Consider the following 24,793-nt stretch of genomic DNA (forward strand, 5'->3'; position numbering starts at 1 on the left):
AGGGAGAGGGAGAGGGAGAGGGCGAGGGCGAGGGCGAGGTCGAGGGAGAGGTCGAGGGGGATGGGGAGGGACAAGGGACAGGGACAGGGACAGGGACAGGGACAAGGACAGGGACAGGGACAGGGACAGGGACAGGGACAGGGACAAGGACAGGGACAAGGACAGGGACAGGGACAGGGACAGGGACAGGGACAGGGACAGGGACAGGGACAGGGACAGGGACAGGGACAGGGACAGGGACAGGGACAGGGACAGGGACAGGGACAGGGACAGGGACAGGGACAGGGACAGGGAAAGGGGAAGGCAAGGGAGAACGGATTAACGGAAGATGCAAAGAAGTGAAGGAGTAGAGGGGGGAAAGGTAGAGTGCGTGTTTGAATTTGAAGTGAGTAGGGAAAGGAGAATGGAGTACGACAGGAAATGACTGTACTTCGGTTGAGTACGACAAGAAGTGACTGTACTACCGGGATGGGAGGGATGGAGGGAGCAAGTCAGCATAGAGATGTGTTGCAGGACTACCACAGACTGAATGGATGTCATTGAACCAGGTACCTTGGGGCCAGTGAGATCCGAAAAGCAGCCCATGCCGTTTGCGATCCTTCAGCGCGCTATGGCGCAAACAACACTGTTTGAAACGCACGACCACAAGTACAACCCCAAAGACCACAACGAAGAGGAGTTTTGCGCATGTCCGCAAATCTATGATGTGCAGAGCAATTTTCGAAGCGAGCAGTTTTCATGCTTCTGCCCATTCAACTATCAGCATGCCATTTACCTTTCAAACCCCACTTCTCTCTGATGTAGCTCTTTCTGTTTAGAAATGAAACAGCGTGATTAAGTTTACAAAGAATTCTTATTTAGCATTATCAAAACACCATTACTTTTCCATAGACACTGGGACTCCTTCTCGGGGACATTTTCCCGTTGGTCTTGGTTATGGAGCCAAACCACGTTCCAACCTGAGCTAGCTCTGGAATGTCAAGGAACTGCAAACAAAGTTTTAATTCATCTGAACAACATCAATGCTCCCATTTCACCTCAATGCTGGCCGAAAGAGGGATATCTTCGTGGGGTTCAGCGTTTTCTTGCAGGTCCGGTATTTCCAAGGCAACATGTGCTTCCTTGAAGCTTGTCATGGCTCCGTTCAACAAGAACAGATCACAAGACCTTGTTGTCTTTCGGAGCTTGAGTTTTCTTTGTTCTTTGATGAGGAGGCACACCCTGCCATCGCCGTGAACAAGAAATTATCTTCGGCTATTTCTTCTAGTCACCTTCGTCCCAGGAGAGATGTTGTCATTGCGCCACACTCCTTCATAGGTGTTTCCATCTGCCCATACCAGTTTCCCGAACCCGTGACGAAGGTCATCGCACCACTCCCCTTCATACTTGTCCCCTGCAAGACTTCAACAGTCTCTCCAAGTGTCAAGACTCTCACCGTTGGAATACACGCAAACCCCATGATTGTTACGCAAATCGTTCTCCCAGTCGCCCTCATAGCAGTCCCCGTCCGACCACGAGTATTTCCCGTAACCGTGTTTCTTGTCTTTGTGCCAATTTCCGCTGTATTCATCGCCAGGCAATACTTTCGGCTGCAAAGTTTTGTGTCACACAACTGTAGGATGTAGCGCAAAGCATACAAGTGCGGCGTCAGGCATCAACACTTTCACAGGAGCAGTCGTGTATACACCCCACCTGTTCAATTTCATGTCATCTACCACAAACAATTTTCGAGACGTACCCCTCGCGAAAATTTGCTACAAAGTTCCCAACAAACACGTCTTTGTTTGCATATTCGCATCTCCCTTCTCCTTGACGCATGTCGTTTTGCCACATCCCGTCATAGACGTCGCCTTGTATCTTTTCAATCGCAAGACATCAGACGGGGCTTTTACCGTTAACATATTTCATCGTCCCGCGCCCATGCCGTTTGTCATTCAGCCATGCACCTTGCTGGAAACTCAACCAAGAGACTACCAGGGATGAGTCAATATCACCGTCATACAGTCCATCCTCGGCGTAAGAAAAGCGCCCGATTCCGTTCATCACTCCCGCCTTCCACTCTCCTTCATATTCATCGCCGGACGCCCAGCGCATCCTGACATCAGATTGAGAAGGCACAACAATGCTTGACGTTTGCAGTGAGCAACCTTCCTTTTCCAGATTTCAAGTTTGATTTCATTTCTCCAACGTACATGTTGCCTTGAAAACTTTCACAGATCTAGATGCTTTCATTTCAATCCACGTATACCATTTATGTACTTGATTGTCCCTTCCCCCGACATTTCGTCCTGAAACCAGTATCCTTCGTACATGTCCCCGTTGTTCCATATAAATTTTCCTGGAGGTTTAGAATCATAAACAGCAGTACAGCTCTTTTGATAGATCCAAATCTCCACACCGAATCCTTCTTTGTTGTCAGCAACGAAGTTCCCTGTGTATGAGTTCCCATTGTGGTACTTGAAATCTCCGTAACCCCACCTGCAACACAGCGTCAGAGAGCAGACAAAAGCTGCTCCAGCGGGAGACATCTTGTTGTCTTTCCAATCGCCCCTGTATTGATCGTTGTTTGCCCAGGTCAAGGTCCCGTACCCACACTTGCGATCTGGCGAGGGTCAGTCCCTCAGCCGAGAAGTGACCGGCAGCACCTTTGTTCCAGGATCCGATGTACACGTTTCCGTTGTGATACTCGAACCTGCCCATTCCATGTCGCTCTCCGGACTGAAACTCACCAACGTACTGCAGCAAACAGCTCAAGGAGAGTATCGGAGCTCAACACGAATGAGCACCTGACCCGACGGGTAGCTCAAAGATCGAAACTCCCTGCCGTTGCGAGAGATGACTGAGTTTGACGGCTCCAAGGGTGTCTGAAACAGAACCAGCCGTCACGCTCCTTGCTCCAGGCATCTAGGGCCTCTGGAGCACTGACCCCTCTTGTACATGTTGTGGTCATACCTGCTTCAGGTTGCCACTGTTCTCATACTCTTGGGTTTGTTCCTTGTCGATGTTGCTCTGCTCTTGTCTGGTGGTTGCCAAAGTCAACGACTGAGTCGAGCATGAAGGCTCGAAGACACCTCACATCACCATCACCATGCATGTCCTCGAGAGCTCCACGCACAAGGGCGGCGATCCATTCCTCTCTCTCTGCCACAGAGTTGCACTGCAACAAAAGCTTCTTTCCATCCTAGTGAGAGCTATGTAAGCTCAGCTCTCTTATACAAATAGTCACAGACCTTGCAATTGACCGAGAAGGATTTGTCATCAGTCTCTTTCACAGCGCTCACAGTTTCGAACTGTGAAGCATTACTAAAGTTGTTGGCCATGGATTGCAAGACAATTTTTTTTCATGAGGTTACCTGTTTGCACTTATTCTTGCTCGGTACATGCTTGATCGTGATAAATCCATCCCAAACAATAACAAAACGAGTTTGCCATCGAGAAAGAAACCCGCTGGACTTCTTTTGAAGCCAACCAGATTTCTGCATCTCAACGACCTCGAATTGAAGACATTTTCCATTTCATGGTGGCAAGCTGAGCCTACTAAGGTCCCGTCCCCATGTGCACCTCCCCTCCTCTCTTCTCATCTCCTCGTCCTCTCCTCTCTCCTCTCCTCCCTCTCATGGCATGTTCGTCCACAGCAATCTCGTCGTTATGCACACCGGTAGAACCAAAACCGACCGGCACCCCACCCCCTCCTCATTTGCATCCTTTGAAGTACGGTACTCAGAAGGACCCCCTGTACCCCCACCCCAGTGATGAGGTTCGATCCCCTGGCGTTTGAAATTTTGTTGCCCGAGCCTCCTTTCACCATGCTGAAAACGCGTGAGGGAAGAGGAGACGAAAGCAAGAGAAGTGAGGAGAGGAGAGGAGAGGAGAGGAGAGGAGAGGAGAGGAGAGTAAAGGGGAGGGGAGGAGAGGAGAGAGGAGGAGAGTAAAGGAGAGGAGAGGAGAGGGGAGGGGAGGAGAATACAGGAGAATGCAGGAGAGGAGAGGAGAGGAGAGGAGAGTAAAGGGGAAGAAAGGAGAGGGGAGGAGAGGGGAGGGGAGGGGAGGAGAGAGGAGGAGAGGAGAGGAGAGGAGAGGGGAGGGGAGGGGAGGGGAGGAGAGAAGAGAGAGAGGAGAGGAGAGGGGATTAGAGATAGAGAGGGTGAGAACAGGGAGGATGTAGGACACGGGATAGAGATTAGCAAGGAAGGGAGAAAATCACCCGATTGGAATGTTAGGCGATAATCTTACTCGAATGTCTACTCACTGTGAGCGTGAAACGAATTCAATGTGCTAGGGCAAGTTTGTTTCGGATGTTAACTTATTTCATTGATGTCGCCCACTTGGTCGTTTTCTTATCATCCCGAACTAAACCCTAGACCGATCGCTGCTTACTCCCTTTCCCTTCTACCTCATTATGTACACCGACCCTTTCAGCATTCTGGTTCCTCTGCAATTCAAACATCAGAGGAACGCAAGAATGCAGTTGGTTGCTGACCGCTTGCAGTGCGAGACTCGCCTGAAGAGTAGAACTCAAAATGAACCGAGGATGTTGTAGTCATAAAGATGTCAATGCATTCCATCCCTCTATTCGCACCTGCATTTTTCCTTCTTCACTTGGCACCATTCTGCGCTCGAAGAAGGCTCCGACATTGTAATATAAACTGAGCTCCCCTCTTCCTCCCACCTCTTCCACCTGCGAATCCTTAAATTGCAAACCCTCCAACAGTGTTGTGGACCGAGAAGATGTAATCTGTGAATGCTTCTTGCTGCATCAATGCAGATTCAGGAGGATCTATCGTGACCTGTTATGCTTGTCACTGTACAAGCCCAAGGAAGCTTCGAATGATTCTTTCCTTATCGTAAGTTGTGACGAGATTGTACATAACGCAAGAAAGTCTCCATCCTCTCTTGGCCCAAGCCTGCTTCTCTTGTAAGAAGATGAGCGTCAGAGTCAAATGCCAGGACCTTGACTATTCTTATCAACGCCCCGCTAATTACACTGCCAGTTCCTCTCAACTCTACAAGCTCCAGCTGCGAGAATGGATCAATCTCGTCTGAGATCAAGAAGACTTGGGATGATGACCTGCATACGCGAGGCGGAACTCTCTTGGGAAAATACAAGATGCGAGAACGGGGAGACGACAACTAGAATGCAGCATATCAGCAGCATGCGGATAGTGAAAGGTAGTAACTTCACCCACCATCGGGATACATGGCGTAACTCAGAACGAAATCCTGAACCTGGGCCCGACTATGCATAAAGGCAGTCACAGGCACATGATCGATTGAATTCTCGTCTGTCTCACCCTCTCAGCGCTGCCCGAAATCTCCATCCGCTCCTAGCCTTGTCCCTTGCAAGACTCAATACCTGTGAAGTCCAATCAATCTCGCGGTTCGAACTTAGTCTCTTCATACATCCTCGAAGTCCACTCCTGCTCGAATCAAGGTTGAGCTTGAGTTCGTCACAGTACAATACAAAGAGTGAATAGACCTGAATCGTTCGGAAGAGGCTCAAGGAGGACGTTTGAGTCAGTTTTCCCCATGACCTGCATTCAAGTCCTTGAGGCCGTGAAAATCAGCACGAATGCACAAACCTCGTACGTGGCGAGTCCGAATGTGTTGGAAATGAATAAATATCCCTTGTGAAAGGAAAGACCATCGGGATCATGAGGATTGACAGAAAGACGGAACGATACCTTTGTCGCCTCAGCCTGGATGTCTCGTACCAACATCTCTTCGTCAACCTGACCCCAAGATCGCGTCAAACAGAACATCGTTGTCAAGGACATACCGTGATCCGATGCGTTACATAGGGATTACATCCGGTCGCAATGGGTGTCTCCACTATCAGGTATCTGCGCCTGTCTCATTTTCTGCAGCCACGTCACTTCGAGGTACCGGTCTTCTCCGACTATAGGGGCATCATATTCTCCGAGTCTCTGGCTGAGCTGATGGCTCAGTGCCTATGTCATCCTATCAGCCTATGAATTCGAGGCGAGCTGAGTAGAATCGAACTTCAAGGAGCGAGTCTTGACTCGCCGAGTACCCTTGGAGGTTGGCTTCAGCACTGTCCGGAAACCTGTCAACATCATTCGGAAAGATCCATGAATTAGATCGCATGCTTCACATGCTCTCGCTCGAGTCCATAGCAGGCAGATGATTGCTTCCCAGTAAATCCGCACTCCGGGCCTCAATCTTGCTCTGCGTCTTCAACTTCTCCATGTCCACGTCCTCGACCTTCTCCAACCTACATGCGCCGTGAGCCCTCGAGGAAGCATGGAACAGCAGCTGCCTGTAGGTGAAGCGGGGCTGCATGGCCGGGCCTGTGGGCATGAAGTGGTCTATGATCCTCCTCCTCTCCTCGATGTTGGACTTCTTCGACGTGCAGCAGCCCATTGTGCATTCCAAGCGCACTGTGCGTAACGAGCTCGCCTCAGTATTTGTTCCTAGTGAGATTAAAGACAGAAAGTGAATTGCGATTTAGACTAGCACAAACGGAAGGGCAGCAAATCCAGTAACGTCAGTAACGGACTATGCGGTTGGGAGATTGATGAGCCCACATGCTGCAGAGCGATGAGAGTGGAGAAGCGGAGGGGAGAGAAGAACGAAGAGGAGGGGAGAGAAGAACCAAGAGGAGGGGAGAGAAGAACCAAGAGGAGGGGAGAGAAGAACGAAGAGGAGGGGAGAGAAGAACGAAGAGGAGGGGAGAGAAGAACGAAGAGGAGGGGAGAGAAGAACGAAGAGGAGGGGAGAGAAGAACGAAGAGGAGCAGAGAAGATTGAGCTGTCCGCTATCCCGAAGGAGGCTGAGAAGCCCATCTGATGGTCAGGTCGAAGGTCAACCAGACATAAGGAAGCATGAGGCAGCACAATACTACGGTTTACAGAGGGTTCAGCTCATTCAGAAATTCGATTGCAAACATAAAGGTCAAGGAGGGAAAAGAGGTTCATGATAGCAGTCAGAGGATCATAACAAGATGATATTGATGAAGGAGGTTTGTCGACATGAAGAAGATGAGAAAGTGTTACGGAACAAGCTGTTATCTGTGATTCATGCTAAGGTTGATCTGGTACCACAGTGATAGAGCGATGAAGCTTCCTCCACCTCCCCAGCCATCAGCTAGTAAAGTGGCACCTTCGAAAGACTTGGATGAAATTGAGGAGGTCGAGGACGACAACAGCTCAGAAGCGTCAAGGTTTTTCAGCTTTCTTTATGCATGTAATTCTCAACGATTCACAGTGAAAACGAAAAACTGGCCAAGACTTCAAAGAAAGACCAAGATGAAGTTCAGCCGCGCGAGAGGTCGCTCTCCTTCGATGACCTCTATCAGCTTGCACCGCTTCAGGTACTGTAAAGCAATCATTGTATGCCTGGCAGAGCATGAGCATGGTGCAAGGATGGGCTCTCTCTTCAATCTGCCTTTGCCTTCGAGCCACTGGAAGGGGATGAAACTAAGGGTTTGAAAGATTGCTGTTCCTTTCAGGCCCCTGATGCATCCCCTCAGCATTTCGGAGATCAGCTTCTCTTGATGGAATCTATGCACTTGCAGAAGCCATGATTCGAGAATCTGAAGACCGATCTCAGGTATTTTGTTTTGTTGCCAAGCTTCATGCTATAGATCATGTTTCTCATTCGAACGCAGGACGATGATGACGTATCAGAAGAAACAGCAACAGTCATGTCTGTCCCAGCTGGTGGCGGTAAGGGGCTTCCGAGGCATAACACGATCAGATCCTTGATTGGTGTTCCAAGGTGGGAAATCCACTACACCGAGGACCGCGATCTCTCTGGAGGATTATGGGCCTCGTAAATCTTCACGGAGAAGACGGGAACGAGGTTCAAACTTCTTGCGTATAAGACTTTTGCTGACACAGATGGGTGAAGAGTATGAGATCGAGTCAGTCAGTACTGCTGAAGAGGATGATTCTCCTGCTGAAAGATTATTCGGCAAAGAAAGGTCTCTTAGAATTTCGTGTTGTTCTCATGTAACTCTTGACGGAAGGGCCAATGAGCTGCGAAAGAGAATCACCAAGAGCAAGAAAGTTTCACCCCAGGTACTCCTCTCCGGTCCGATATGTTTGTTTCTACGAGCCTCATTCCTTCGCAGGCAGCGCGAGAGGCATTAGATGCAGCAACTGCCGGTACAACATTCGGTTCATTCATCGGGAAGTTCTCATCCCTTCTTTTCTATTAGCCATGCTTGGATCTGATTCAACAGAAACGATTGAGTTTGTCACATGGTTCAGGTGGCCTGCATTTTGTTTATTGGACAATTCAAGTTGATGTTGTGCTGCAGTGTTTGGATCCTGATAATCTTTTGGCTGCTCTTCTACTCCTCATACGGCCCAACTCTCTGGCGGTGAATCAAGTTGTCCTGTGCTTGTTGTTGCTGACCTGTGCTCGATAGATTTCTTTACGGACCCATGGGTCTTGTTCTTGTGTTGCCCTTCGGGTTCGGTCTTCTGTTCTGGCTCGTCACTTACGTCTTCACCGAAGAAGAGGATTGAAGCTTGTTCTGCTTTTCAATCCCGTCTGACATAGACATATTACCTTAACGCTCTTTCAGAGCGGAAACATGACATCGAAACTAACCAACATTCCAGTAAGAATTTCAGAACTCTAGTGAGTTCAAGAAAGCTTTTCGGTTGAGAAATGAAATTGTAGAGTACAAAGATCGTGTGTGATTCTGGTCACCAGAAACTCATCCAAAATGCTTTTCGATATCATGCAGCTCTGTCTCAGCCAGTCTTTGAGATTTTTGTATCTTTAAAATGGAGTGAAGCTTGTTCATTGTGCTGGATTGCTTGGGTTTTGACAAATGAACTTTTCCTGCAGACTTAGAAGAAACGAAAGCTTTCGATCTGAGCTTCTGTGCCACTCCTGCAAAGGAAAAGCATCATTCCAGATCAACAGTCACCAACAAGCAAGTACCTTGCTGCAAAAGCTGCTCTTTCCTGGCCTTGTCCATCAATCGTCGAACGTCCATGGCAGAGACCGTCTTTACAAGGGGGTCGAGAGGTTTGAGCTCAAGTGGGATATGATTCATCTCTTGCTCTCTCCGCAGGACTGCTCGAGATGCGATACGCGCAGCAGCAGCAGCCTTCAACGCTGAGCTCAAGGAAGGCGCGGCCCGCGTTTTCCGTGAGGTAGAAACAAGAAGCTGTATGGCTGAGGGTAGATCGGGAGAAAACGACGAGCACAATACGAGAGTTGCGCTCAAGCACAAGAGCAAAGCGCCACTACATGCGGCCATTCCACGTCTCATCACCTTGTCGCCTTGTCGCTCTGCCTCCTCGCCCCCTCCATGACCCTCCAACATTCTTCTCCCGCCCATGACTGACTCTATTCCTGGCGGCAAAGACCGTTACTGTCTTACTCGGATCCAAAACGGTTAGGTATCCGTGGATATCCGTGAGTATCCGTGAGATTTCGGGGGCCACGGGCATCGACGGCGATGCTGCGGACCAGGCGGAGCATGACGAGTGTAAGCCTGATGCTAATGGCGTCCTGCTGCCTCGACTCTCTCTGTCTGCCTCCTCCCTCCTTCATCTCCTCCCCTCTCAAGAGCCCCCTCCTCTCGTCTCCCAGCAAGTCCTGCCGCTGCCCCGCTACATTTCTACGCAAGAACCCAGGGACGGGTGGGAATCTCCTTGGAAGCAGGAGAGGAGGTCGGAGCGCTATGCACGAACCTCTGCGGGCTGTCATGACTGATGAAGCTGATGACTTCATCTATGGCGAGCTTGAGGCTTCTGAGCCTTCTGAGAGGAAGAGGGTGAAGAACATCACAGCTCACATCAGCGGGGCAGGGACCCCCCGTCAGATCGCCTTCGATCTTCTGCTGAAGCGGGAGGTTGGAGGCTCCAACACTTTCATCGAGAACATTCTCAATGACGTTGTGTCAGAGTCGCTGCTGTCCAGCTCTGATCGGGGCTTCTGCAAGGAGCTCATCTACGGATGCATCAGGTGGAAGGCACTGCTGGACCACTTGGTTGCGAGAAGACAAGACGGCAAGAAGAGACAGAAAGCGGCAGTGCAAGTGATTCTGAGGATGGGGCTCTACCAGCTCTTCTTCATGGACAGAGTCCCCTCTCACGCTCTTGTCTCTGAGTGTGTGAACCTTGCCAAGAGTCGGGGCGCCGCAGGGGCAGCAGGGTTTGTCAATGCGTTCCTCCGGCAGTACGTGCGGGAGCAGGCGGAGACACAGGAGCTCATCGCAGAGTTGCAGGAGAACAAGCTTCACATCGGATGGTCTCACCCGGACTGGCTCGTCAACGAGTGGGTGAAGCGATACGGCAAGGAGGGAGCACAGCGGCTGCTTTCTTGGAACAACAGCCCAGCTCCCATCTTTGCCAGGATCAACCGACTGAAGTCCACCGGCCCGACAGTCCGCAAGTTGTGGGAGCATGAGCCCATCACTTTCCGAGACGTGCAGGTTGACTGGTGCGACAGTGAAGACTTGGCTGAGATCAAGGTCAGCGCGCCCGTTCACTCTCTTGACAGTTTCAAGCGCGGCCTCTTCTACGTGCAGGATCCATCGACCCTGCTGTCAGTGAAGGTGCTTGATCCTCAGCCTGGAGAGAGCATCCTCGATCTCTGCTCAGCGCCCGGAGGGAAGTCTTGCTACATCGCGCAGAGGATGGAGGACAAGGGCAAGTTGATCGCCTCGGACATCGACGAGTTGAGGTTGAACGTGGTGCGAGAAAACAGCGAGAGGCTCGGCATCACCTGCCTTGAGGTGTGTTTGCCAGAGGCTCAATCCTCACACATCTTCTTGCTGCTTCTTCCCTGTCCCCACCGTTGTCGCTGATCTTTCTCACTGACTGCCCGTTCAGACCCAACCCGCCTCGGCCATTGATCATATTCTAGCTGGAGAACAGCCGATGACGTTCGACCGGATTCTGATCGACGCGCCATGCTCGAACTCGGGGGTGATCCGGCGAAGGATCGACGTGCGATGGCGAATCTCAAAAGCTGAGATTGCACAGCTGCATGAAACTCAGTTCGGACTTCTGATGAAGGTGTCTGAGCCCCTTGAAGTTTGCCTGCTCTTGTCGCTCACAGGATCTTTGTGACAGGCCGCCAAGGCAGTGAAGAAGGGAGGGATTATAGTGTACAGCACGTGCAGCCTCGAGCCGGAGGAGAACGAGCACGTGATCCGACGTTTCCTCAAGAGAAGCGAGACGCGGTGACGACGTGAGTTCAGCGCGCACGGGAATGACAGGCATGCAGGTTCGACTTGGAGTTCTCGCGGCAGCTTTCACCCATTACCGACTCAACTGACGGAGCATATGTGGCGAAGTTGAGGCGCTGCCAAGACTGAGAGAGAGTGGAGGGAACAACACGGTAGTTGCAAACATGTATAATACAGACATCACATGCTATGGTGTTAGCTGCTCTCCTTCCTTTCCGTCCAAGGCTCCATAGAGGAGCATGTAGGCAGTGAAGGAATCCCTCGATCGCTCCATCTGGCACGGCAAGGGGAACGAGTCAGCTGGGACCGGAGCAGGGCGAGACCTTACGGGCTGAAGGAACTTCTGGACGTGCAGGCCGCACAGTGCGCTGACGTTGGAGTCGTCAAAGTGATTCCAACCTGAGCTTGACCTGGGCACTCTCAACCCACCAACTGAGGATGCTGACTCCAGCTCTCACCTACAGATCACCGTGTAATGGCCCAGGGCTTCTGATAAGTGACTGCGCAGTATCACCGCCAGCAGCTCGTAGCGCCTCGTAGGGTCCTGTCGCTCGCTGCCTCGAGGTCAGGATCCTGCCAGCGGAGGCAGCGGACGGTACCTGCCGATCAGGACCTCGTGAGACAGTGTTGTCTGGATGTTGGTGGCGAGACCCGGCTGGGTGAGGTGGATCATGAGGTATGGCGGGTAAGGCGGAGAGAAGCTGGTCCATCGAGCAGCCTCGACCATGGTGTTGCAGCGAGGACAGGCGTACTTGTCGGCTCCTCCTAACACTTCGACCTGCGTGAAGTTTGGGAAGGTCAAGAGAACGCGGGCCGAGGTAGGGGAAGAGGAAGGAGGGAGGAGGTAAAGAGTAGTCGAGGAGGGTCAAGGGCACGCACTGATGATCGACTGTACAAAAGAAAGTTGATGGAGGCGCTGTCTTCAACCTTGAGAGATAGGCTGCATGCTACAGGTGGGACGACATAAGTCCCTCGCGCGTCAGTCAACCACTTCCTCACCTTCCTCCTGTTGGGCGGACACCAGCTCGCATTCTTGGCAGCGTGTAGAGTGGACTGACACAGCCCGAAACAAGTTCCTAGCACAACATGAGCCAAATCCCGTGCAGAGCTGGAAACGACTTAGCACTCTGAGGGAGATCGTCCAGAAAGTGAAGGAAGAGCTCGTGGGCGTCTTGCTGAGCGCCGCCAGAAATTCCGTACTCCTGCACGGGCCGAGTCATCCTCCTCTCCTCTCCTGCAGGCCTTCTTCCAACCGTCTGCAGGGAAGCGAGCACTTGCGTCGGCGCCATCGCCGTTGCTGCCTGCAGGGGCATCAGGTGGGGCCTGCAGCCTGGCAAGAAGCCCGTGACCTCATCCATGTCGCGCAGCTGCTGCTGGAGCGCGAGGAGGACGGAGGATTTCATGTCCTCGGGGCTCATGCCGAGAAGAAGTCGGCGCAGAGGGCGGACATGGCGCAGCATCTGCACGATCACGTTCACGTAGCATGTGTTTCCCGCGTTCAGCAGCCCGATGGGCGGGAGGGTCTCGCGGGCAGCGAAGGAGCAGCATGCAGGAGTCGCTTCGGAAGCTTGCCTCTTCTCGTCCCTGCAGGGCTTCTCCTCTCCTCTCCTCTTCAGCCGCAGCCTCCCCCCGCTCATCCGATCCTCGCCATCGGCTCCCCCGCCCCTGCCCCGCCCCCCGACTTGCCCCACATGTTTTATTTGGGACTGAGGCAAATAGTCGCATCGGGGAGCTGGGAGGAGAAGAGAAGCAGGAGGGGGAAAGGGAGGATGGTGACGTTCTATGGAGAAGCAGAGGTATCCTTGTTCTCCTTCCTCCTTCCTCTGCCTCATCCTTCCTCTTCTGCTGCCAACCTCTACTGCATGTCACTTCCTCGAACCCTTCTTCCTTCATGCCTCACCTGACTTCTACTGCTCTGCTCGAACCTCTCTCACACTCCGTCCCTCCTAACTTCTCCTCGTCCCCCTGACCTGTCCCTCTCTTTCTTCTGCTCCACCAGACGATTTTCTTGACCAAGTTCGAGAATGCCAACGAAACCACTAGGAAGCTCTACGACGACTTGAGCAGAGGTCGGGCATGCGGGGGAGCTTCGGCGAGTCTACTCACTTGCTGCATGTTGTGCTCTCAAGATGGAAAGCACGTTCTAGTCGCCACAGTAAAGTCTTCAGGGTCCCTGCTCATGGTGAGCGGGCGAGACGGGCGGTAGGAACAAGAACTGCTGTGCTGGTGCGAGCATGACGAGTGTGGAAGGCTCATAGTGGCGAGCAAGAACGGGACAGACAACGTGTACAGTCAGAGCGGGCACTACCTGCTGCTGAAACACCTGCGAGACGTGAGAGGGCAGGGAGGGTCGCTAAGAGAAATAACCTGCTGCTGCAGGAGTTTCCGGAGGGTTATCAGGTCAAGTACCGGCAGCTCATCCGTTTCCTCCAGCACAACAAGCTTTCGCTGGTTCCTCTCCCTCTGCTCTGAATTTGACGCTCAGCATGCACCACCCAGGGATGTGAAGTGATCGCCAACTGTCTGGGAGAGCATGGAGAAGTCCCCAAGACTGAACATGTCGTCGTCAACGCAGTGTCCTGTAGGACGCGGCTGAAAGCCTTGTCGCCTCTTTTCCTCACTGTTCTTCGAGTGGGTTTCCTTGTGCAGCCTTGCGTGTCTGAGTTCCTTGCAGAGAGAGTTTCGACTGATCATCCCGGGGATGTACATCTTTCAAGATGGTGAGAAGTGAGGGGGAGGTCCGGCTGCTGAAGCCTATCGCAAGCTCAAGTCTTCTACTCGACTTACGACAAGTTCCGATGGGACTTCAACGCGAGATGGTGCGACATCCATGATGCCATGAAGAGAGAGGCGTGGAAGCACATCGACATGGAGTACGACCGGCTGCACTCAGACCTGCTCGAGGTCTGCTGGGCAATTTGGGAGGAGATTCAATGTTCCTGACATGATGGCAGGGGTTTGTTGCCTACTGGATACCCAAGGAGGACGTAGCTTTCATGCTTGAGTCTAGTATGAGACATGGATGATGCGCAAGCATGTGACTGCTTGCTCAGATGGGGATGAAGGATTGGGACTGCTGGGGTTGGCCTCGTTGGAGCAGACGCTGGATCCTCTCGTCAGCAGTACGTCTCAGCCGACCCAGGAGCAGTGGCCGACCCTCGAGAGCCTCTTGGGGGATGCCGGACAGATGGATACGCTGTATGCTGAGGTGGGAAGGATTCTAGAGCGGGAGACGGGCGACCGAGTTCTGTCGGAAGCGAGAGAGGCGACATCGAAGAAAGAATCGATGCAGAAGCTCCGGGAGGAGTTTCGCATGTTGATGGCAAACAGCCGGCCGAGGATATTCGGTAGGGTCTCCTCGTTGCTGCGAGGCTGCGCTGACGGGATGGCAGACAACGACATGGTGGGGTACGGGGGAGTTTCCTTCATGAAGATGATCAGCGCGTTAGAGCAGCTGCGTCTTCCTCACGAATTGAAAGTTTCCCGTCCCGCCAGCTCCCAGTCGCCGCTCAAGAAGGAGAGCTTCAACGAGTTCCTCGTCACGGTCCACGTGCTGCAGGACTCCGCCTTTCCCAAGTACGAGAAATACAGGCAAGAGAATGAAGACGAGAACCTGCCGCCTCTGCTACGAGGATACACGTGGTACATCTCATTTCTCAACGAGGAGGAGGAGCAGGATCGTCCGAGCAAGAAGGCGTGCCTGGAGCAGCAGCAGGAGGAGGAGACACTTCTTGACATGGATACGCTCTTGTCGCACGGGCCCTTGGAGGGGAGCGTGTGGAAGTTCAAGGTCGTCTCGTACATGATCCGAACCTTCCTCTATCGCAATCTCGGGAGTGTACTCGCTAAGAATGGCAACAAGGCTTCCTTCCTTCAGAGCACGGAGAGACTCATCGAGTCCTGGGCCCCTCCGATGTCTGTGAAGGAGGAGCTGTACAAGCGAGCCACCCTCTGGGCTGACAGCATCATGGCTCTTTCCCCTGATGAACGCAACGATCTCGCGCGTGGAAAGTATCTTTCTGTCCTCCGCAGTCACCTGGACGTCATTGCTCGAGGGCAAGGTGCCGTCGCGTCGAGTCAGGAGGAGGTTGGCATTTACTTTCTCATTTCTCTCCATCCTTGGTTCGAGGAAACGGCTCGCCTGCTCTCAGACCATCTCGCTCATCGGACGGGATTCCGCCGAAATGTCCTTAAGCCCGAGGACTTGAGCATGGAAAACGCCGTGCTTCTAGCTGGCATGTCGGGTGTCGTCTTCGGGCAGATCGGGGATGGGCACATCTTCAAGGTCGCTCGTCTCATCTCGAAGCTTCCGCTCAAGACCCGAGCAGCAGTGGTCGTCATGCATGCGGTGAGCTTGGAGCACGCGGACGCAGAGTGCGACCGCCGAGGACTGGCAGCGGATGCAGACGAGAGGAAGAAGCTCAAGGGCTTGTGTGCGAGCGTGATGGACCATATGGACAGACTCCAGACGTCGCTTGGGTCGGGAGCTTGCTTCCAGCTCCTGAGCATCTCAGAGGGAGAGGGTGACGACAGAAACCAGAGCTGTGAACGGATCATGGCGGCCATGCGCGCAGCTCGGGAGAGGATGATCAAACCCCCGAAGGAGCTGGTGCAGGGAGGACGAGGCTCTCCTTTTAGCACGATCCACATTGTCATGTTCGTCACTGTGGTGGGATGGGGAAAGAACGCTATCTGCGACAAGGTGACTGGTGCCCGTGCCTGTGTGCGTGCCTGACGACTTCTTGCAGCTAGAGGCGATACACAAGCAGTCACTGGCAGGAGGAGGAGGAGGTCTGCATGGGCTGCTGGGGTTGCCCGAGGGAGAGCTGTGCGTGCTGGAGGGCGACCATCTGAAGAAGACGTTTTGGACTGAAGTAGAGAAAGTGTTCAGAAGGAAGAGCATGAACCTCCTCATCCTCAACCGAAACTTCCCCCCCAACTCCTGGGCCACCAGCCTCTCCAAGCTCGACAAGGCCGGAAAGATGGCAGGGAGAAGCTTTCACGTTAGCGCGGCCCTCCCGTACTCGCAGGCGACTTCGGGATACGCGTTTGGTCTCGCGGACCTCGCTGTCTGCCTCCAGTCGGTTCAGATGCGGAGGAATCACGGTACAAGTTTGGACGGCGAGCAGAGTCAAGAGACATGCAAAGTGACCAGCATGTTCTTCAACTTCTACAACTACCAAGACTGGGAGACGCTCGCCCAGTCTGTGCGAACTCAACTCACCCGCAGGGTTGCTGTCGTCCCGTGGCTGAAGGAGGGAGCTGAAGAGGAGCTTGCGAGACACGAGGAGCTCTCAGCGTCAGTCCAGCTGGTGGCTACGATGCCTCAGGGGATGTTCAACCTCGGCCACGAGACGAGCACACGCGACTGCCTAGCCCGCCCTAAGCACCAGGAGCTCCTCAGCTCACTGCGGTTGTCGCTCGATGAGGTCGTTGACAACTTGACACGCAGTCTAAGGACATCGTTCGGTGTCAGCGGCATGCAGGACATCGCTCCTCGATACGCCAGCATCGATCTCGATCAGCAGTCGGTAGTCGCACTCGTTCATAGCGTGTCCTCTCACGTCCCCGAGGATATCGCAAGGAGGCTGCAGGAGTATCAACAGTCTTCTGCTCGCAGGAGGTACCACGTCACGCTGTGGCATTCTCAATCGCATGCTGTGGAGCTGCTGCAAGAGTTGAGCGAGTTCAAGGGCGCTGCTCAGGTGATCTCGCCAGGTGAGCCGCGAGCTTGTCTTGGTGTGGTTGTGACGTCTGCGCCAGCTCTCCTCGTGGCCGACGAGTACTGTATCGCCCTCTCTGTTCGCGTGCTCTCCAACGCCCTGAGCCCCACCGTCCCTTGCTACAACCAGTTCCCCCATGTCACCCTATGGTGCGTCAAGCCCGACATGGCAAAGCACTCGAACGAGCTGATCGAGGCTGCGGTGGCTGGAGGAGACAACGGGGGCGACTCTCCCCGCCCCTTCACGCTTGACCTGCAGGAGCTCCAGGACGACGTTGTGCGTTCTTCTCTGTGCGGGACTGTACGATGGCACTTTTGATTAAAGCAGTGTTGATTGACTCCATCCCACATCTGCTAGGAAGGCTGTGAGGCTGCATACGTTCTCTCTGATTCAGCATATACTCGCTTTCGTTTGTTCCTCTGTGTGCTATTTTCTGGCTGCCCGGGCCGTGCAGGCCTGGCCAGTGGACTCGGAGCCTGCCGTGGAGCAGCGCGGCCCGTGGACCGTCGGACTCCGGGAGGCCCCGGGTACTGTGTGGGGATGCGGGGGGATACATGACCGAGTGGAAATGTTTTTCAAATTTTCAAAACCAGGGTGGGATGAGGAGGAAGAGACAGGAGAGGAGGGAGAGGAGGGAGAGAAGGGAGAGACAGGAGAGGAGGGAGTGGAGGAAGGGACGGGAGAGGAGGGAGTGGAGGAAGAGGAAGAAGAGAAAGGAGAGGGGGGAGAGGAGGAAGAGACGGGAGAGGAGGGAGAGGAGGGACGACAGGAGGGAAGAGAGATAGAAGTGAGAGGCAAGAGATGGGAGAAAACAGGAAGGGAGACGAAAGAGACGAAAGGCACTTTGGGCAATATCCAGAGGCAGAATGACAGCATGGTGCGAAGTGGAGGATTAGGGAGTGTGATGGAATGATGAGACGAATATTGGAAGAAGTTCAAGGTATCACCAAAGTCTTACTGAAAGAAGTGTGGATATACTATTCAGAGTGCATTACAATGATTCCACTTATGTAGGACAGTGAGTGAGGGTGCGAGAGCAGGGGCGAAAGAGATGAAATGAAGGCAACTCCAAAGGACTTAATATTTTTCATGACATCTTCTTTTGCAGGTCGGCAAACAGCAGATGGCGGCGGCAAATCCTATGCCATGTGATTGATTCTTGATTCTTGGCTGTAGAATTCAAAGGATAGGATGGAGATAGCAAGAGTTCTTGACCGTGTTGAGAAGACAGCAGAGAAACTCAATAGTGATTCGCGAAAGATTCTCTTTGAAAAGATTCTGGAATGCGCCAAATCATTTACCCAGCCGCCCACGAGGGAGGTTGCAAGCAAAGGGCAACTGCAATCGGATGATGATGGCATGAATAGCGACCGGTCGATGATGGAATCGACTCCTGAGAAGTTTCCTCGCCGCCGTGTGGACGCCAAGACTTCTCAACCAGCAAAGAGCTCAACGAAACGTAGAGCTATCTCTCTGCCTTGTAGGAGCGATCCCCTACTCTTCTGTGATCTTCAGGCTGAAGATATGCTGTGCATTTTCCGCTTCCTGAACCATTTCGACTTGCGCAAGGCAATGCTTGTATGCAAGCATTGGAAGAAAGTTGCTTGCGACGATCGGCTGTGGTCTTGGATCTACTCCAAGTCAGATTTGAAGATGCCCGAGGTGATGCCGAGATCGTGGAGGTGGGAGTTCCTGCGCGCCGAGCAGCTGCACCAGCGATGGGCCAACGGGATGTACAGAAAGCGAAGACTCGCCGGGCATCGGGGCGCTATCAACTGCATGAGTGCTGAGGGAAACAAGATTGTGACGGGGTCGGACGATCACGACCTGAGAGTTTGGAATGTAATGGAAGCAGACGCGAGCTCCGTAAGGCTGCACGCGCACAAGGGGAAAGTGCTCTGCTGTTGTATCGTTGGCAAGTTCATCGCCAGCGGGTCCGAGGACTCCCTCGTCATCCTCTGGAACATGTCTAGCGGAAAGGTGAAGGGAAAACTTCGTCAACACCAGCAGCCAGTCACTTGCCTTGCAACCGACAAGAAGCAGCTCGTTTTCTCTGGAAGTGTTGATATGCAAATTTGTGTCTGGTGCACATCCACTTTGTCCAACATCGCTGTCTTGAGAGACCACCGCCTTGCTGTCTTTTGCCTCTCCTTCATCGCTCCTTTACAGCTGCTGGTGAGCGGAGGGAAGGAGTGCGAAGTTCGGGTGTGGAAGATGAAGGACAAGAACAAATCAACCATCCTCCTCCGAGGGCATTCGGCCTCCGTTACTTGTCTAGACACCACGGACTCCCTCATTGCATCCGGGTCGGACGATCGATCAGTTCGCCTCTGGGACGCGTTTTCAGGTTCCTGCGCTAGTCTGGGTGACTTTCACTGATCCTCCTCAACCAGGCTTGTGCTTGAGAACCTTCCTTGGGCATGGTGGGCCCGTCTCCGCATTGAACTTGGCTGGAAGCCGACTCTTCACAGGGAGGTGAGAGCGCTGGATGAGGAGATGCGTCATGGTAACTCGAGACGCCTCAGCTTTGACGGGAAAGTTCGGATGTTCGACCTGCTGTCGGGAAGGTGTAACAAGATTATGAACGGTCACAAGAATGTGAGAATTCCTATTTCAACCCGCTCTGCCTCACTCTTTCTGATGCCAGGCCATCCTGTCCTTGTCTGCTTCAGAGTCGTTCTGCGTCTCGGGAGCCAATGACCACGATGTTCGGGTCTGGGACTGCAGGAGAGAAACTTGCGGGGAACCTGCTGCAGACACCATCAAGTTGCTAGCAGACAGCTATCCAGGGAGCGCGAACAATAGCATGGAGGTGGAGGAATTGACAGACGGTCGGTCTTTTCTCGCGTTGTGACTGCACGTGACCTTTACAGCAGAGGAATACGTCGACGAGGTGTACGGCATGTACGAGGAGCCTGAAGCTCGTCGAACGCAGATCCTCTCCTCAGGTCTCTTCCTCCAACAAGGACTCTCCTGCTCTGCTCACATGGTAACAGGCACCAGCTGCAGCTCGGGATACTCACTGAGAGGACACTCATCTGGTGTTCAAGCGGTGACGCTCATTCGCGATCGGTTTGTCGTGTCGGTGAGTCAGTCAAGGGACTTGGACTCCCCGTCCCTTTGCCCCTCACATCCTTCCCCCTTCCTGACTTGTTGTCAGGCGTCGGATGACTATCATGTCTGCGTTTGGGACTTTGCTTTTTGAGGTTGCTTGCGCAAGAATCTATCAAGTTCCGAATTCCAATGAATGGGACACGCTGATCAATTGAAGCGACAAATGTTGAGGGTGTCTTTGTGATAAAAAACAATACATGGAGCTATGTACAAGTGAGGGAGGCCAAACATAATGCACAAGGTCAAAACGACCGATGAGGCAAACCAAATTTGATGGCCGGATGATCTCGTCTATCCTGCCACGTTAACAAGGGCTCTGACTTCTTACGAAACATGGAACCAACATCCTTGTTCGGGCTCAAAGACCTCCGCACGTCGTGATGGTCAGTCTCGAATCCTCGATCTGCTCGCCACATCCTGTCGTCGTGCACGATCGCCGCATCTCTCCAGCGGTCGTCACCGTCATCTTCATCCTCTTCATTTTCTTCTGCTGGTACGCGACTTGCGTATCTCGAATGAAGTGATGAGCGAACTCGTTCAGCAAGTCTCATGGCTGTTCGCTCCTCGAAATCCGAAAGAATCAACTCCGGTGTATTCGATTCTGCGAGCGCGAGAGTATCGTTGGATTCGATCCGGTCTGAGTTGACTGCTATCCCACAAGCTCGCAGGAGTTCACAAGTTCGCCTGGCAACACGCTTTGCTGCAAGGAATGAGTCACGTTTCGAGGTCACTAGAAAGATCTATGTACCGAGCTCTTCTCCTCGCAGAGTAGTCGAGACTTGGACCATTTGTCCACCCGCGACCGTTTGAAGAGTAATCGTGACTGCATCTTGATTCCCAGAAAAAGAACCGAGACCGTCGAGGTTATGAGCACTCACGTTTGGTCCAGGGAGCGAAACAGCTTCATACGCTCTCGAAGGAAGAACCATGTGCACGTCCCTCCTCCCACGAGTGAACTCCTCCTGGAGCTCTGGAGAGTTTCTGAGGACATGACTGTCTATGGATCTCCCACTCGTAATGATAGGAAAATCCAGGCTCCCTGCGCCATCTCTGTCCCGTGGGTGCTCGAATGATCTAAACGAACTGTCTTGAAACTCGATGCTCTCAGCAGAGTCATCACTTTCAAGCTCGTAGTTTTCATCTTCTCCGAACGGGTTTGCATCTAAATCCTGTGCAGCAAGATCGTCCTCAGAGGAATCCTACCATCATCGTCAGGAAGAACTCTCCCAGCAATGTACAACATACCGGTGGTGGCATGGCAGGAGCGCTGAAGCCACTGCCGTACCCGTATCCATTCCCATACCTATGGCCCGGAAAGCTGTTGGAATCCCTCATGTTCATCGCTGACAAGTCGTCCGCGACGCCAGAATATGGAGAGCGAGCAAGGACATGGTCAATGTCCGATCGAAATGTTCGCTCGTGCCGTACACGACTTAATCTGGACACATCGTTCAAAAAAAGCAGGCCGAAAGTAAACCGGTCGTTGACCTCGCAAGTATGTTGTTCTGAGAGTTCTGATAAGCAGAAGTCCTGTACTCTATACATCTGAAGTGAGTGGAGCTACTGGGGCACCACTCGCACATACCTGGAGACATGTAGTTGTGCAAATGGTCTCGAGCCATGATGTTGTTATTATGTTCATCCATTACAAACGAGCCTGTAACAGATCATTCAACACACAACCCTTGACTCCACCAGCTAGGATACCGCCAAACTCGGTCTGACCATGGTGCTGAAGCAAGAAGATTGTTAGTCTCAAGATAGTCTTTGAGAAAGAGTTCTACCGGGATGGAACGGTCAAAGTCGAGCTCGTTTCGATTCAGCGTCGCTTCTCGAGCAGTGATGATTTGAACGAAGCAGAAAAGAAGAACAATAACCATATTCGGTGTGAGTGGGATGCGGAGAGAAGGTGAGAATGAAGTGAGGGACGTTGGAGCAGGAATTTGCGACAGGAAATATTAGGATGACAGAATTGAAGCTGTCAGATCTCGGTTGTCAGAGAAAGATTGTGAGGAGGAAGGAAGGGAGACAGGCAGGAAGAGGAAAGGAGGGAGGGAGGGAGGAGGGAGGAGTGAGAGAGAGGAGGAAGATAGGAAGAGGAGAGGACGGAGAAGCAGGTAGAAGCAGGAGAACGCGAAGGAGACTGGGGTCGATGGAGAAAAGTTTTGAGCTACAATGTAGGGGGGCAGATGTCGGGAGATCCCACCGGTACTATGAGGCTCTACCTGGGGGTGGGGGTGTGGGATGGTCGTATCTACGACAGGGGGTAGGGTGCCATGAATAAAACATACTCACACCGGTACTTGGATGTTCTGGGCGTGTCAAAAACGGGGTGGGTGGTCTGCGCAGGGTCGCAATTTGGGGGTGGTCCTGTAACGACCAAGTAACCGATCATACTAAAACCGTTACTATCACAGTTACAAAACTCTTAAAGAAACCTCTTAGGGTACCGGAGATGCCGGGAGAATCAGTGGTCAGTGGGGGGACGAGGTTGTTGGAGAGGGGAATGGCTCGGGGAAACGGGGCAGCGCCTGGTAGGGGTTGAGGAGAGGAGGAGGAGAGCGAGTGAAGTAGGTGCGAGGGAGACAGCAAGGATCATTTCCGAGGGAGGAGAGCGAGCTTCGGCGCTATCGTTCTGTGATTGAGAGAGAAATCTTGGGATTCCCAAGTTGTGCAAAATGGCTTTGCGTCCGTCAGGTGTAGAGGTTACCGCGGATCAACTGCAACAAGACATGAAAGAAGCAGAGATCGCGCATCTAAAGAACCAGCTTGCTTCAACTGAATCTGAGGTTGAAAGGCTGCAGTCCGCGAACATGCGACTGAGCATGCAATTGCGCGAGACTCAGAATCTGCTGTGGAACAATGTGTCCGATGAGGGGATGATGTCTCAGCTGCTGGAACTCCAAAGCTTCATTTGGAACGCTGATGTTGAGAATACCCTACAGGCAAAAGAGCGGTTGCTTGACGCCGCAGGTTTCAGCAACATTCTGTTGGTTGAGTTGAAACAAATACAAGCGAATGTCTTTGCCCTGAGGGATTCAACAGTGTTTCTCTCCGAAGAGAATGCACGGATGAAGGAAGAGCTGAACATGCTAACTGCTGAGAATTATAAATTGAAAGAAGACTTCGAAAGATTCAAGAAGACCGCTGATGATGAAAGGGTTGCCCTTCTGCAAAAATTGCAGGAGTACAAAGGGAATTTCTTAGCTTTTGCTCCTGGAAGTCACGATGAAGATAATCATTCTTTGGAGTTAGGACATAATCGCTATACAGAGATGCCACTGTTGGTGGAGTATGGTGAACTCTCACAATCACACATGGACACCTCGGCTGAGGTAGATGCGACCCACGACAGTTGGTCGAGCGATGGCGAGGTAGGAGCTCTGGAACAGCTTGCAGACAATTACATCGGGTTTCATGCTGCTGGCTTTTCTGTTGCACAGGTTGCCGACCAGCTCAAGGATGAGCAGTTCGAGTCGCTGGCAGGATCGGGGCCTCCAGTTGTTCCCGAGCTGAATGTCGGGGCAGCAGCAGCAGCAGCAGCAGATAAGCTGCCTCCTACGTCTTCAGCTCTGACTGAGCGAATCCGAGATGACGTCACGGAAATTCTCAACCTCACACGCCAGTGCGATCTACATATCATGGCATTAAGGAATCTTCAGAGGGAGACGGTGGGCCAGATACAACAGAACAGTGAAACACAGATTGCCAGGTCTGGAAGCGACCGAGCAGCAGTGTTGGCTGATGCTGATAGCCTTGAAAGCACTGCCGTGAATCATCCGTCTTGGTCAAACATCAGCCAGACAAGAGACGGACAAGACCATCGGCGTGATCTCAACCAGATCCGCGATGGAGGACAGACAACGAAGTCACAAGCCGAACTTGAACTACAAAAATTCAGCCACATTTTGGAGGAGTGCGACAACCAATCAGAAGAGCTTCAACAAGAGCAGGAGAAAATGTTAGCAGAGATAAAACGGCTACGGGAGGAGCTGGCGAGGCTGGAAGCAGAGCGAGGCAGCGGAGGAGGCAGCGGAGGAGGAGGGAGGACAGGGGAGGCGAACCCGTTCGACGACCTACTGCTGGACTTTGGGGACAAGGAGGAGGCAGGGAGAAGCGCGGGAGGGCCGGAAGGGACGGAAGGGGGAGGAGGGGAGAGGGGGCTCGGGGATCTGCTCGGGCTCGGGGAGGACGGGGGAGAGGCAGGCGGGGACTTTGGAAAGGAAAGCAAAAGAGAAAATCAACATCAAATTTTTGGGGAGAGCAAGTTTGAGAGGGTTCTGCTAGGAAAGGGATGGAATGAGGGTATAGAACATGACCCAGGTGCAACTCATAAGAATCATAACGAAGAAAATGGCGTGCAAGAAAAAGAAGCAAAGTCTGATGCAGACAAGCTCGAACAAGAACAATTGTTCGAAATTGAGAAGAAGAAACAAGCAGCTGAAGAAGCGGCGGCGGTAGAGGCGGCGATAGCAGAGCTAGCTACGAGCCTGGGGAGGCTGGAGGGGCAGGTAGAGGCAGGGCTGCAGGAGGCGAGGCGGCAGCGGGATCAGGACCGGGAGGAAGCAGCAAGGCGGGAAGGAGGAAGGGCGATGGCACATGCGGCGGCGGAGGCTCACGTGGGGAGCGTGTGGGAGGTCCTGGAAGAGTACAGAGAGAGCGTGAGGGAGCTGGAGGAGGAGCAGAAGGGGATGGAGGAGGAGATGGGGAGGCTACGGGAGGAGCTGGCGAGGCTGGAAGCAGAGCGAGGCAGCGGGGGAGGAAGAGGAGGAGGAGGAGG

At 52.9% G+C, this 24,793-nt stretch overlaps 10 protein-coding genes across 10 annotated transcripts in view; 5 read left to right on the forward strand and 5 right to left on the reverse strand.

Annotated features, from left to right (window-relative positions):
• Positions 1 to 823: 823 nt before the first annotated feature.
• Positions 824 to 2,095, reverse strand: GUITHDRAFT_86327 (hypothetical protein; the record flags this gene model as incomplete). The annotated part of the gene is made up of 8 exons (XM_005834207.1): positions 824 to 986; positions 1,038 to 1,121; positions 1,168 to 1,221; positions 1,272 to 1,393; positions 1,436 to 1,589; positions 1,638 to 1,692; positions 1,739 to 1,850; positions 1,893 to 2,095. Coding segments are annotated over 8 exons (904 nt in total), but the record flags the coding sequence as incomplete, so codon positions are not given.
• Positions 2,096 to 4,389: 2,294 nt separating this feature from the next.
• On the reverse strand, positions 4,390 to 6,381 carry GUITHDRAFT_106735 (hypothetical protein; the record flags this gene model as incomplete). The annotated part of the gene is made up of 13 exons (XM_005834208.1): positions 4,390 to 4,432; positions 4,481 to 4,501; positions 4,702 to 4,787; positions 4,951 to 5,016; positions 5,069 to 5,130; positions 5,187 to 5,236; positions 5,292 to 5,353; positions 5,401 to 5,417; positions 5,477 to 5,531; positions 5,580 to 5,729; positions 5,777 to 5,840; positions 6,032 to 6,064; positions 6,113 to 6,381. 13 exons carry the CDS (start codon positions 6,379 to 6,381, stop codon positions 4,390 to 4,392), a joined length of 978 nt encoding a protein of 325 aa, XP_005834265.1.
• A 692-nt stretch (positions 6,382 to 7,073) lies between these two features.
• GUITHDRAFT_137477 (hypothetical protein) lies at positions 7,074 to 8,492 on the forward strand (the record flags this gene model as incomplete). The annotated part of the gene is made up of 12 exons (XM_005834209.1): positions 7,074 to 7,180; positions 7,225 to 7,330; positions 7,382 to 7,442; positions 7,490 to 7,569; positions 7,647 to 7,685; positions 7,738 to 7,821; positions 7,860 to 7,942; positions 7,988 to 8,039; positions 8,093 to 8,126; positions 8,204 to 8,231; positions 8,282 to 8,344; positions 8,393 to 8,492. 12 exons carry the CDS (start codon positions 7,074 to 7,076, stop codon positions 8,490 to 8,492), a joined length of 837 nt encoding a protein of 278 aa, XP_005834266.1.
• A 194-nt stretch (positions 8,493 to 8,686) lies between these two features.
• GUITHDRAFT_106737 (hypothetical protein) lies at positions 8,687 to 8,971 on the reverse strand (the record flags this gene model as incomplete). Its single annotated transcript, XM_005834210.1, has 2 exons — positions 8,687 to 8,865; positions 8,917 to 8,971. The coding sequence occupies 2 exons, from the start codon at positions 8,969 to 8,971 to the stop codon at positions 8,687 to 8,689; spliced, it is 234 nt and encodes a 77-aa protein (XP_005834267.1).
• Positions 8,972 to 9,460: 489 nt separating this feature from the next.
• On the forward strand, positions 9,461 to 11,174 carry GUITHDRAFT_157619 (hypothetical protein; the record flags this gene model as incomplete). The annotated part of the gene is made up of 4 exons (XM_005834211.1): positions 9,461 to 9,469; positions 9,926 to 10,720; positions 10,818 to 11,003; positions 11,061 to 11,174. The coding sequence occupies 4 exons, from the start codon at positions 9,461 to 9,463 to the stop codon at positions 11,172 to 11,174; spliced, it is 1,104 nt and encodes a 367-aa protein (XP_005834268.1).
• A 189-nt stretch (positions 11,175 to 11,363) lies between these two features.
• On the reverse strand, positions 11,364 to 12,813 carry GUITHDRAFT_106739 (hypothetical protein; the record flags this gene model as incomplete). Its single annotated transcript, XM_005834212.1, has 8 exons — positions 11,364 to 11,450; positions 11,505 to 11,586; positions 11,635 to 11,730; positions 11,776 to 11,954; positions 12,176 to 12,252; positions 12,303 to 12,378; positions 12,430 to 12,477; positions 12,526 to 12,813. 8 exons carry the CDS (start codon positions 12,811 to 12,813, stop codon positions 11,364 to 11,366), a joined length of 933 nt encoding a protein of 310 aa, XP_005834269.1.
• Positions 12,814 to 13,355: 542 nt separating this feature from the next.
• On the forward strand, positions 13,356 to 17,217 carry GUITHDRAFT_106740 (hypothetical protein; the record flags this gene model as incomplete). The annotated part of the gene is made up of 12 exons (XM_005834213.1): positions 13,356 to 13,378; positions 13,427 to 13,508; positions 13,556 to 13,627; positions 13,676 to 13,750; positions 13,851 to 13,896; positions 13,941 to 14,080; positions 14,131 to 14,185; positions 14,230 to 14,523; positions 14,569 to 15,878; positions 15,925 to 16,589; positions 16,629 to 16,894; positions 16,940 to 17,217. 12 exons carry the CDS (start codon positions 13,356 to 13,358, stop codon positions 17,215 to 17,217), a joined length of 3,306 nt encoding a protein of 1,101 aa, XP_005834270.1.
• Positions 17,218 to 18,699: 1,482 nt separating this feature from the next.
• Positions 18,700 to 19,248, forward strand: GUITHDRAFT_54150 (hypothetical protein; the record flags this gene model as incomplete). The annotated part of the gene is made up of 1 exon (XM_005834214.1): positions 18,700 to 19,248. A coding segment is annotated over one exon (549 nt), but the record flags the coding sequence as incomplete, so codon positions are not given.
• Positions 19,249 to 20,255: 1,007 nt separating this feature from the next.
• On the reverse strand, positions 20,256 to 21,659 carry GUITHDRAFT_106742 (hypothetical protein; the record flags this gene model as incomplete). The annotated part of the gene is made up of 5 exons (XM_005834215.1): positions 20,256 to 20,713; positions 20,762 to 21,212; positions 21,259 to 21,451; positions 21,502 to 21,550; positions 21,599 to 21,659. 5 exons carry the CDS (start codon positions 21,657 to 21,659, stop codon positions 20,256 to 20,258), a joined length of 1,212 nt encoding a protein of 403 aa, XP_005834272.1.
• Positions 21,660 to 22,691: 1,032 nt separating this feature from the next.
• The window catches only part of GUITHDRAFT_106743 (hypothetical protein), a gene marked incomplete at both ends in the record, with an annotated part of 5,977 nt that continues 3,875 nt past the window's right edge, over positions 22,692 to 24,793 (forward strand). The window contains one exon of the mRNA XM_005834216.1: positions 22,692 to 24,661. Coding sequence (XP_005834273.1) covers positions 22,692 to 24,661 — 1,970 coding nt within the window. The remainder of the gene's footprint in view (positions 24,662 to 24,793) is intronic.

Source organism: Guillardia theta (assembly GCF_000315625.1).
Source record: "Guillardia theta CCMP2712 unplaced genomic scaffold GUITHscaffold_26, whole genome shotgun sequence".
Lineage (NCBI taxonomy): Eukaryota > Cryptophyceae > Pyrenomonadales > Geminigeraceae > Guillardia > Guillardia theta.